General features: G+C 33.8%; 1 protein-coding gene across 4 annotated transcripts in view; it reads right to left on the bottom strand.

Annotated features, from left to right (window-relative positions):
* LOC106474142 (vegetative cell wall protein gp1-like) overlaps nt 1-13,517 on the bottom strand; it is a 29,967-nt gene that overhangs the window by 7,044 nt on the left and 9,406 nt on the right. Inside the window, exons 1-2 of one of the 4 annotated variants that reach the window (XM_022402506.1) lie at nt 8,341-8,565; nt 1,186-1,255 (exon numbers count right to left, since the gene is read on the bottom strand). In XM_022402506.1, coding sequence (XP_022258214.1) covers nt 1,186-1,225 — 40 coding nt within the window. In that variant the 5' untranslated portion in view covers nt 1,226-1,255; nt 8,341-8,565. Of the gene's footprint in view, nt 1-1,185; nt 1,256-8,340; nt 8,566-13,517 lie in introns of those variants that run through there. The other 3 variants (XM_013934831.2, XM_013934830.2, XM_022402505.1) reach the window with 3 other exon arrangements.

Below are 13,517 nucleotides of genomic sequence, written 5' to 3' on the forward strand. Positions count from 1 at the left end.
CAGCTCTGATTGTTATAGTATAGATACACTGTTACAGCTCTGATTGTTATAGTATAGATACACAGTTCAGCTCTGGTTGTTATAGTACAGATAGATATATGGTTACAGCTGTGATTGTTATTGTATATATACACAGTTCAGCTCTGATTGTTATAGTACAGATAGATATACAGTTACAGCTCTGATTGTTATAGTACAGATAGATATACAGTTACAGCTCTGATTGTTATTGTATAGATACACTGTTACAGCTCTGATTGTTATTGTATATATACACAGTTCAGCTCTGATTGTTATAGTATAGATACACAGTTACAGCTCTGATTGTTATTGTATAGATACACAGTTACAGCTCTGATTGCAATTATAACCTCTTGCATAAGAATACAGTAACAAGTCTCGTTGTTATTCTAATCCCATGTATAGAAACACTGTAAAAGCTCTGATTGAAACACAGTGAACATAACAATCGGTATTCATGTGCTAAAATGGTTGACCTTGAAATTTCGATACCGTTATCCAAAAATTATGCTTCATGTGCTAAAATGGTTGACCCTGAAATTTCGATACCGTTATCCAAAAATTATGCTTCATGTGCTAAAATGGTTGACCTTGAAATTTCGATACCGTTATCCAAAAATTATGCTTCATGTGCTAAAATGGTTGACCTTGAAATTTCGATACCGTTAACCAAAAATTATGCTTCATGTGCTAAAATGGTTGACCTTGAAATTTCGATACCGCTAACCAAAAATTATGTTTCATGTGATAAAATGTATCAAATTGTGTGAGATATTTTTATTCATCTAAATATATATACGTTACCAATACCAAAAAGATACAATTCTACTTAAAACTTTCGTGAAACACTCTTTGGTATTACATGAAATAGTTGTTTACCACGATCATGTTACACTGTTAACAACCAATAAGAAGCACGCTTTTATGTAAAAGCATTACGTTACATTATTTGTCAACCAATGGGAAAGATGCTTTTATGCAAAATCATAGTGTTATACTGCTAAATAATCAATAACAAACACGGTGATCTATATAGTTTTAAATATTTAACAACCAATAGAAAACACGATTATTGAAAATCATCGTATTACATCACTTAACAGCCAATAGGAAACATACACTGATTTTAGATTATTCCCCAAACCGTTGCCATTAGCAACTTACCAACAAGAAGAAAGCTGTACAAAGCCCAAAGAGGCTTCATCTTGTAGCAGGTAATAAGGATTTTGGTTTCCTGCAAAAGAAACAATAATAATTGTTATCAACAGAACCATAACTCAATTTGTCAAATATCTGGGTCCCACGTTATGTCAACGATAACTTTGCGGATTTACAAGGCTAAAATCTGGGGTTCCCGCAAAAATTTCAAAAATAATTTGTTTATAAAAATCAATATTACAAAAAATATGTAAAGCTAAGCACCATATAAATATGGATATCAATATTACAAAAAATATGTAAAGCTAAGCACCATATAAATATGGATATCAAAATATGGATATCAATATTACAAAAAATATGTAAAGCTAAGCACCATATAAATATGGATATCAAACACTGCCCAAAAACATTGTATTTAAGAAAGATTAACTGAAAACTTATTTTACCTGAAAATAATTATAGAGGGTTCCCCCCACATTCTAGAGTGTTATATAAAATACGAAATAATTATAGAGGGTTCCCCCCACATTCTAGAGTGTTATATAAAATACGAAATAATTATAGAGGGTTCCCCCACATCCTAGAGTGTTATATAAAATACGAAATAATTATAGAGGGTCCCCCACATCTAGAGTGTTATATAAAATACGAAATAATTATAGAGGGGTCCCCCACATCCTAGAGTGTTATATAAAATACGAAATAATTATAGAGGGTCCCCCACATCGTAGAGTGTTATATAAAATACGAAATAACTATAGAGAGTTTCCCCCACATCCTAGAGTGTCATATAAAATACGAAATAATTATAGAGGGTTTCCCCCACATCTTAGAGTGTTATAAAATACGTATGATCCTCCTGGGACAAAATCCCAAGATTTGTTAAACATTTCCTTCCTGGGTGGATTTAACAAAACCAGAAATAGTACAGTTTTAAGAAAAGAAGAATCTGTTCATTGTGCAGGCTTCATTTAAACTGTTTGATGAACAGATTCTACTTTCCACGACAACTAGAACAATACACGTACATCTAAACTGTTTGTGTATTGTTATGGTTGTCGTGGAAAGGAGAATCTGTTCATAGTACATCTAAACTGTTTGTGTATTGTTCTAGTTGTCGTGGAAAGTAGAATCTGTTTATTGTACAGGCTTCATTTAAACTGTTTGTGTATTGTTCTAGTTGTCGTGGAAAGGAGAATCTGTTTATTGTACAGGCTTCATTTAAACTGTTTGTGTATTGTTCTAGTTGTCGTGGAAAGTAGAATCTGTTCATCGTACATCTAAACTGTGTATTGTTATGGTTGTCGTAGAAAGTAGAATCTGTTCATAGTACATCTAAACTGTTTGTGTATTGTTCTAGTTGCCGTGGAAAGGAGAATCTGTTCATCGTACATCTAAACTGTTTGTGTATTGTTCTAGTTGTCGTAGAAAGGAGAATCTGTTCATCGTACATCTAAACTGTTTGTGTATTGTTCTAGTTGCCGTGGAAAGGAGAATCTATTCATAGTACATCTAAACTGTTTGTGTATTGTTCTAGTTGTCGTAGAAAGTAGAATCTGTTCATAGTACATCTAAACTGTTTGTGTATTGTTCTAGTTGTCGTGGAAAGTAGAATCTGTTCATAGTACATCTAAACTGTTTGTGTATTGTTCTAGTTGTCGTGGAAAGGAGAATTTGTTCATCGTACATCTAAACTGTTTGTGTATTGTTGTGGTTGTCGTGGAAAGGAGAATTTGTTCATCGTACATCTAAACCGTTTGTGTATTGTTCTAGTTGTCGTATAGTTTTCACTTTGTCTTGATTAATAAGATGCTCTTCTGAATATAAAAAAGATACTTGTCTTGTTAACGTAGTCATTTCGTTTTCTAGAGCATGTACTGTTTACATTAACAAAAAATATGACATATTTCTTAACAATATTTAAGAAGTGTCAGTTAAGCTTTGGCTCGTACGTGCTCATAAAATCAGTGTTAATGAAGATCTTACAAGCAAAGTATTTGAAACAAGAATGAAGTCTGTTCATCTTCTTGAACAAAGAACAAAATTACCTCCATTTCAATCACAATTATAGTATTTTGGCACTTGTGTATAAAGTTAAAATCATAAATAATATTCAACGTTAAAATGGTACACAATTAAAAACATTTTATTTAGGCCTATCTATGGCCTTCAAAAAGTTGACGACTCTACATGTTTCGAAGTTACAACGTCATTCACAATTCACCGGGAAGGCGGTTAACTTCACAATAGCGGATAAGAATTCGCTCGTGACTGATACTTTAGTTTTTTTTTATGAATGCATAGGTGGCACTCGAGTTTATAAGACGTCGTCACAGTCTAAATCTCTACTATGTAGGATTTGTTCTTTTGTGTTTCTGAAGACTTCACTCTAAACAAAGGTGTTTAGTTTAGTGAGAGTAATTGTTTAAAATGTTTTGGTTTGGTTTATGACGCCTGTTGTACAATGTAGTTACTAAACATATAATACCCGTGCATTTGAAATAAAAACAACATTCATGACCTAAGCCTGAAGGATTTTCAATCAAAATTCCTGCCAAGATATTGATTGATTGATGATTGATAGCGCCCTCCTGGGAAATTCCTACTGCACGTGTAAGAAAAAACAGGGAGTAGCGATTTCCAGGTGTACCCTACTTTAAGCCCCCTACTGGCTGCAGTAAGTCTGAAAGCTTGTAAAGCTAAAAACCGCGTTTCGATACCCGTGGTGGACACAGCACAGATAGCCTATCGTGTAGCTTTATGCTTAATAACAAACTATACTTTAGAGAATAACATAGTTAGGCATAAGAATGCATATAACATGGTTAATGTTACTAAGAGGTGACGTGTAAGTGAAACTCAGGGCGTGATTAAACTAATCGAACGATTTCCAGTAAATCGCTAAATTTTTTCTTTCGTGAAATTGTCTAAAAATAGGCAAACCATAAATACGTATAAAATACGTACAATATTGCCTAAAAGGACGCCAATTTTTTTATTTTTTTTGATATTCTGGAAACTCTGGGCTTTTATAATATCATTTATTTTTAAATACCCATCTTTATTTAAAGCCACTGTCAATTTGTAATATGGCTTTTCTCGATCCCCCTCCCACCATCTTCCTCAGTAATGAGTTTAAAGAGACACATTAAACTGAGTCACAATTTACTCTTTAATTGTATGGTAGTTAACTCGACATCACGTCTGTGTTCAACATATTTATAACTAGTTGGAGTACTCGTCCCCTGATGGGAAGTTATGCGAATTCATGAAAGGTTATCTTAGGACATGAAAAGTTGCTTCCCTTGTATGCGATTGTAAAAAAAAAAAAAAAACGCCCATAAAAACCGCAAAACTGAAAATTTGTATATACCCCCACATGGAGCTAATGAGTCTCCATACCAATTTTGGTGAAGATCCATTCATATCCTGCGAAGTAGTTACATGGACATACAACAGACAGTACTATTATATTTATATAGAAGTAGTTACAGGGACATACAATAGACAGTACTATTATATTTATATAGAAGTAGTTACAGGGACATACAACAGACAGTACTATTATATTTATGTAGAAGTAGTTACAGGGACATACATCAAACAGTACTATTATATTTATATAGAAGTAGTTACATGGACATACATCAAACAGTACTATTATATTTATATAGAAGTAGTTACATGGACATACAACAGACAGTACTATTATATTTATATAGAAGTAGTTACATGGGCATACAACAGATAGTACTATTATATTTATATAGAAGTAGTTACATGGACATACAACAGACAGTACTACTAGATTTATATAGAAGTAGTTACAGGGACATACATCAAACAGTACTATTATATTTATATAGAAGTAGTTACATGGACATACAACTGACAGTACTATTATATTTATACAGAAGTAGTTACATGGACATACAACAGACAGTACTATTATATTTATATAGAAGTAGTTACATGGACATACAACAGACAGTACTATTATATTTATATAGACGTAGTTACAGGGACATACATCAAACAGTACTATTATATTTATATAGATACGTCCTCTCCACATCGTTGGATAGTTGAAAATCAAGCATTATTGACAAAGGTTCGTCGTGTGGACGAATATATTTTTAACATGATTGCTATCTGTCATTAACCCTCTTACTGAGCGCTCGGTTTACTATATCAACAGTAGCAAATATTTTAAAGTTAAGAACAAACTACAAACTATATTTGGTAAGGCAAGACTCTTGAACTCACTGAAAGCTAAATCCGTAGCCCTCTATAATTAATCCCTATCGACATATATCTTCCTTACAATACTTACATCAGAAGAACAAAATTGGTACAAATATCCGTCAAAGATGAAGAGTAACTTACCAAAAATATCAACAACTATCACGTCTGGGGGTAGACGTTGTAAAATTTGTATCTATATCACTGTTTGGAGAGTTTTCTTTTTGTGCTTGGTGTTTCTTTTGTTTTTTTACTGTATATAAAGTTTCAAAATAAACTATAAAATACAGTCGAACTCATTTAAAAAACAACGATTTTGTAATACACAATAATCATAAAAATGAAGCTGTCTCAAGAATGCAATAAAATACTAAATAACTTACTCTACGGGATAAAAAACAACTAGTAAAAAACGTTGAAAGATGACGTGTGTCATCGGTAACTTTTCTTTTATCCTGTACACTAAGTTATTTAGTATCTTATCGTAACTTGAGACAGGAAACAGTCTCATTTTTATGATCACTCTGTATTAATAATTCGTTGTTTTTAAAAAGAATTTTGAGTTCGAACATTTACACAAGTACCGTCTGAATATCAATACAAAATAGGGATAAAGTTTTGAGAAGTTCCTTCTAGATGCTCAAACCAAATGTTTCAAATAATGACGATAGAAAACTAATAGTTTGATGGAAAACGTATAGAGAATAAGTACTGTTTACAAACAATTCTAGACCAAGAACGATCTGTACGACTGATCTTCAAAGTGCGACACTGGTTTTTTGTTTGTGTTTTATCAATCACGGCTTCTCTGTGAGCCTTTTTTTTTACTACTAACTATTCATTAACGGAGGAATGATATTTCCACTTGTCCCCAATGACTTTCCTCAGGATGAAAATACTAGTATTATTACAAAGAAATGGGTGAAACAAATCTCGTTTTACAAAACACTCCGGAATCTGTGTGGAAAAAACGAATAGATTAGTTGAAGTTTATTGGTACACACAGATAAATATCGGTTGGTCAACAAGAAAGACGCTAAAGTTTAGTTTAGTTGTTATTAAGCACAAAGCTACACAATAGGCTATATTTGCTCTGCTTACTACGTGTATCGAAACCCAGATTTTACCGCTGAGCCACTGGGGGGTGGGGCGGTAATATGTAAGAAACAAGTGAAATAGTTTTGTCTCATGAATTATTATCATATTACACCGATTTTCTGTTTCTTAAGATTGTAGATATACTCTTGGTCCCGGCATGGCCTGGTGGTTGGGGCGCTCGACTCGCAATCTGAGGGTCGCGGGTTCGTATCCCAGTCCAACCAAACATGCTCGCCCTTTCAGCCGTGGGGGCGTTATAATGTGACGGTCAATCCCACAAAGAGTAGGTAAAAGAGTAGCTCATGAGTTGGCGGTGGGTGGTGATGACTAGCTGCCTTCCACCTAGTCTTTCACTGCTAAATTAGGGACGGCTAGCGCAGATAGCCCTCGTGTAGCTTTGCGCGAAATTCATAACAAACAAACAGATATACTCTTGTACTATATAGTTCTTGCACATTTAAATCAGTTGTAGTTTTCGCCTGAAAAACAAAAAATATATTTTCAAGTTAGGCTCTATCCTACGTATACCCGAGCTCGTGAAATGTTTTGGATGAAGCACGTTCTTCTTGGCACTACATACTCGTTTCACGACCACTTACTTGGAAGACAGATAAAAAATATCTCATCCAAGGAACGTGCGTATGACGTCACCATTCCTCTTGGTCAGTGGGCACCATAACCGTCACCAGGAAAGCAAGAATTATAACTTATGATCACCAGTGACTGTTTCACCTTGTAATATAATGGCTGGAAATTTCCTTTTTTTTAATTGTTATATAAACTTGTAAATCGAGAAAGGAAGATTTTGTAAACAACTTGAATATTTTGCAGGTGACTGTTGCAAACTAATGGCCTGTTTCAAAGTTTTGAGCTTGACTTTGATTACGTTAATAACTCAATCTCGTTTGTAGAATATTTTGCAGGTGACTGTTGCAAACTAATGGCCTCTTTCAAAGTTTTGAGCTTGACTTTGATTACGTTAATAACTCAATCTCGTTTGTATTTCATAATAATTAAATATATTCGCTCAAAGCTATACAAGGGCTATCTGAGATGATGGACTGGGAGATAGCTAGTCAATATTACTTAGTCAATAGTACTCACCATCAACTATTTGGCTACTCTATTTGAATAGTTGGATTTCACCGTCACTCTTATAATGCACCACGGCTCCAAAGTACGGAGAACGAACCATAAACCCTCAGATTTACAATCTGCTAAACACTAGGCTACGCTCAATACTTTGGTTCTTTTAATAAAATATAAAACAGTATAGATCAAGACAAATGTTGTGTAGATTTTTAGGCTTAATGCAAATAAAATGTTAGTACTTTTCGTGAATTAAGAAATTGAAAAGAATATCAAATGATCAATGCTATTCCAATTACGTTAGATAATGAAAGGAAATATAGGATGAATTATTTTCAAACGTCAAAATTATCCTCGCGCTAAAAATGAATTTAACGGTTTGTATATGGTATAAGGGAAAACAGTTGAAAAGTCAAACAGTTTTGTCTGAAAACAGGACAAAGAAAAATGTTTATAACTATATTATTCGTTGTTTTTTTTTTATTCTTCATAACAGACCCAATATTTTGATATCTAACTTAAATAAAATTAATCATTAAATCATATACTAAAACAATTGTATTAAACATAATTTGTGGATATTAAATCCAATCCGCTTAATTCCACTAAGTTATAATTCTGACACTTTAGGTTCGTATTGTAAAAGCGACTGATAAGTTAGTTTTAAGTACAGGCACGCTTGTCTTTAAAATATATGTTTACCGTTACTCGAAGGAAAAAGAGACCTACCAGTGATATCTTCACTAAGTTGCTTGGTTGGTTTGAGAGTGTGTAATAAGTAACCACACCAGTCAGCTTGTCTTGGACAAGTGAGGAGTGTAGAGACCTTTATACACCTCAGCAGGAAACTCCCAGCTTCCCCAATTAGATGATGACTCCCAGCAGTCTTTGCTCGTCTTCAGTAGAGCACGCGCGTGCACGGAGACTATAGTATGGGTCGTTTTCCTACAAGACCTCCTTACCTGCCGGTTTACTAGCCCACATTCAGAGCCATGTAAGTCCGTGACCTGGAGTCAAGAGTATTCTCAGAGCCCTGATTGGTTAACTGATTAGTTTAGGTGGCGCTAACTATGACGAGGCTCACTTTTTTAAAACAGTTTGTGAGAGCAGAAACCATATATCGACAAGAGAACATGAATAAAGTTTCTACTCTCTAATAACAAACAGACAAACTTCGCTCTTAATCAAATTCGTGTATAAACGCATCCGCAAACAAACATGAGGCTCCAACGTTACACTGGCTAACGTAATTACTTATACCGATATACTGGCTTGAATGGGGGAGGGGGGGCTTAGAGTGCCTCTTCCCAGAGAAACAATGTATTTAACACACTGTCCCACTGACCCTTGCTATTTATGATTCTTGAGGTCTCTTAGAGCCCTCGTATGACGATAAGGCGGAGCTCTGACCTCTGCGTCTCATGCCTTCTTGATCTAACTCTTCTGATTACTTTCTTGTCCTCACTTTCTACCCACTGAGCTTTGTAATGACGTTAAAAATGAAAAGGGTTAGCATTTCATGAATAGGAACTGGTTATAAAACAACAGTAATTTAATTTTACTAGATGATAGATAAGTCCCTCTTGTGATGTATTTTTAGAGAAAAGTGTTATTAACTAGTTCCTGTTTTGTAATCTTCACTATTAAAATATCAGTTTTTATTGACCACCATCTGAAAGATTAAAATTCGTGTAAAAATGATTAAAAAAATTTTAAATTTTCAAACGATCAACGTTTTTAACTTACACAATTAAAATCTTTATTCTGACACTGTTTAACGGTCTCAAAACAACCACTCTACATGTTTGAACGTGTATCACATCATCTTCAGGAGTGCTAAGTATTTTCAATTAAAGAATTAAATTAGATTAGCACTTCTGAAGATGACGTGATACACGTTCAAACATGTAGAGTGGTTGTTTTGAGACCGTTAAACAGTGTCAGAATAAAGATTTTAATTGTGTAAGTTAAAAACGTTGATCGTTTGAATTTTTTTAATTACCATCAGCTAGTGCGTAAGTTAAGTGATATCAGCGAGATTTAAAACATTGATTGTAAACCAAACCCAAAAGAATCAAATGTGGTATTCTTCAGGGTTTACCACGGCATCAAAAACAGTAATTTTCATGTAATATATGTATATTAAATACAGATCATAACTTCTCATCCTTAGTGGTGTACTAAATACCTGCTTTTAACAGTTTACTTCTGTTCCCCAGTAAGTCATTTTCGCGATTTAGATCGCAACAGACCACTAAACACGATTGTCGTCTTCCTCGAGATACGCGCTGGTGCAAATCATCATTACTTGTCGGAACAGTCTGTAAAATCTAACAGAAAGAGTTCAACGAACTACAGCATGCATCAGGATTAGGTATAGGTTAACACCTAGGATGTGTGACAAGTGATTCAAGTTTAGGTATAGAGTAACACCTAGTATGTGTGACAAGTGTTTCATGATTAGGTATAGGTTAACATCTAGGATGTGTGACAAGTGATTTAGGATTAGGTACACTAGGTGTTACTCTATACCTAAACTTGAATCACTTGTCACACATACTAGGTGTTACTCTATACCTAAACTTGAATCACTTGTCACACATCCTAGGTGTTACCCTATACCTAATCCTGAATCACTTGTCACACATCCTAGATGTTAACCTATACCTAATCATGAAACACTTGTCACACATACTAGGTGTTACTCTATACCTAATCCTGAATCACTTGTCACACATCCTAGGTGTTACACTATACCTAATCCTGAATCACTTGTCATACATACTAGGTGTTACTCTGAATCACTTGTCACACATAAGTTTAGGTATAGAGTAACACCTAGGATGTGTGACAAATGATTCAAGTTTAGGTATAGAGTAACACCTAGGATGTGTGACAAGTGATTCAAGTTTAGGTATAGAGTAACACCTAGGATGTGTGACAAGTGATTCAGGATTAGGTATAGGTTAACATCTAGGATGTGTGACAAGTGATTCAAGTTTAGGTATAGAGTAACACCTAGGATGTGTGACAAGTGATTCAAGTTTAGGTATAAGGTAACACCTAGACTGTGTAACAAGTGATTCAGGATAAAGAAAAGAACAATACCTATGTTGTGTAACACTTTGTGTTTACATTCTCAAAAGAAATACGTACATCTATAAGCACATTTTTAGCTTTATAAGTATTTTTGCACCTAAGAACACACGTTTTTAAAAGTAAGAAGTTTTGGAAAAGTAAAATACTATAGCGCTTGACAAAGATAAAACAAAAGATTTTGTAACATGTTACAGTCCCCCGGAGGATTAGCAGTAAGTTGACCGAATTAAAATCCAGGGTTCGATTCCCCTCAGAGGACAGAGTGTAAATAGCCCGTCATATAGCTTTTGCACTAAAAAAACAACAACTATAAGCTTAACTATAAACATGAGGGCATTGGGGTTTGACCTCTGCATTGGGTACAGCGCAAATAGCCCATCGTACAATTTCATGCTTAGCATAAAAAAGCAAGCAAGCATTTCCTACATTATTATTCATTTAAGTAGCCCTAAATGTGAAAAAACCTGATAAGTTTAACAACAAATAAATCAGTAAGATAATCTACCTGTCCTAGTTTACCGTATTGTTGTACTAGTTCTACAATATTCATGTTGTTGTACTAGTTCTACAATATTCATGTTGTTGTACTAGTTCTACAATATTCATGGTGTTGTACTAGTTCTACAATATTCATGTTGTTGTACACGTTCTACAATATTCATGTTGTTGTACAAGTTCTACAATATTCATGTTGTTGTACAAGTTCTACAATATTCATATTGTTGTACTAGTTCTACAATATTCATGCTGTTGTACATGTTCTACAATATTCATGGTGTTGTACTAGTTCTACAATATTCATATTGTTGTACTAGTTCTACAATATTCATGTTGTTGTACATGTTCTACATTATTCATGTTGTTGTATATGTTCTACAATATTCATGTTGTTGTACAAGTTCTACAATATTCATGTTGTTGTACAAGTTCTACAATATTCATGTTGTTGTACATGTTTTACAATATTCATGCTATTGTACTAGTTCTACAATATTCATGTTGTTGTACATGTTCTACAATATTCATGCTGTTGTACAAGTTCTACAATATTCATGTTGTTCTACAAGTTCCACATTATTCATGTTGTTGTACATGTTCTACATTATTCATATTGTTGTACAAGTTCTACAATATTCATGTTGTTGTACAAGTTCTACATTATTCATGTTGTTGTACAAGTTCTACAATATTCATGTTGTTGTACATGTTTTACAATATTCATGTTATTGTACTAGTTCTACATTATTCATGTTGTTGTACATGTTCTACAATATTCATGTTGTTGTACAAGTTCTACATTATTCATGTTGTTGTACATGTTTTACAATATTCATGCTGTTGTACAAGTTCTACAATATTCATGTTGTTGTACAAGTTCTACAATATTCATGTTGTTGTACATGTTTTACAATATTCATGTTATTGTACTAGTTCTACATTATTCATTTTGTTGTACATGTTCTGCAATATTCATGTTGTTGTACAAGTTATACAATATTCATGTTGTTGTACTAGTTCTACATTATTCATGTTGTTGTACATATTCTACATTATTCATGTTGTTGTACAAGTTCTACAATATTCATGTTGTTGTACTAGTTCTACAATATTCATGCTGTTGTACAAGTTCTACAATATTCATGCTGTTGTACTAGTTCTACAATATTCATGTTGTTGTACTAGTTCTACAATATTCATGCTGTTGTACAAGTTCTACAATATTCATGCTGTTGTACTAGTTCTAGAATATTCATGTTGTTGTACTAGTTCTACAATATTCATGCTGTTGTACAAGTTCTACAATATTCATGCTGTTGTACTAGTTCTAGAATATTCATGTTGTTGTACATGTTCTACTGTATACACCTTACTGTTAGGGTCACACTGTAATTCGGTATTTATTTTGCCGTACGTGCTATACTGTACCCCTGTTGATGTACAAGTTCACTGCATTTTGTTACTGTACGGGTTCTAATTTATCCACTTTGTCATACGAATTCCATTGTAATAAAATAACACAATAAAATTAGTGAAAACCAATCGTAAATGGCTCTAGCTGTTGGAATACTAGAAATTGTATAAACGTATTTCGAAGATTCTTGCGTCCTTTACTTTGGCTACAAAACAAAATTTGAGCTTCTTGAGAAAATATTAAGGAAAAACAGCTTTAGAATTACAGACAAATATCCGAAGATCATTAGAAATAACCTAAAAACTAAGATAATACCTGAAGATTTAAAACAAGGCGTTTATATTATATCAAACCAATATTGTGAGAAATGTTATATAGGTGAAACTGGAAAACGTTTTGGCACGAGAGTTTCTGAATATAACAAAGACAAGAAATATGGAAATGTAAACAATGCCGTGGTTTTGGTTGTTTTTCCTTCATATGTGGTATTATGACCATAAATTCAATTGAAACTCTTCCGTCAGTACAATAGGTGTGATCTTCCATCAGTACAATAGATGCGATCTTCCATCAGTACAATAGATGTGATCTTCCATTAGAACAGTAGGTGTGATCTTCCATCAGGACAATAGGTGTGATATTCCATCAGGACAATAGGTGCGATCTTCCATCAGTACAATAGGTGTGATCTTCCATCAGGACAATAGGTGTGATATTCCATTAGGACAGTAGGTGTGATCTTCCATCAGGACAATAGGCGTGATCTTCCATCAGGACAATAGGTGTGATATTCCATTAGGACAGTAGGTGTGATCTTCCATCAGTACAATAGGTGTGATCTTCCATCAGGACAATAGCTGTGATCTTCCATCAGGACAATAGGTGTGATCTTCCA

This window comes from Limulus polyphemus, unplaced genomic scaffold, assembly GCF_000517525.1.
Source record: "Limulus polyphemus unplaced genomic scaffold, Limulus_polyphemus-2.1.2 Scaffold6870, whole genome shotgun sequence".
Taxonomy (NCBI): domain Eukaryota; kingdom Metazoa; phylum Arthropoda; class Merostomata; order Xiphosura; family Limulidae; genus Limulus; species Limulus polyphemus.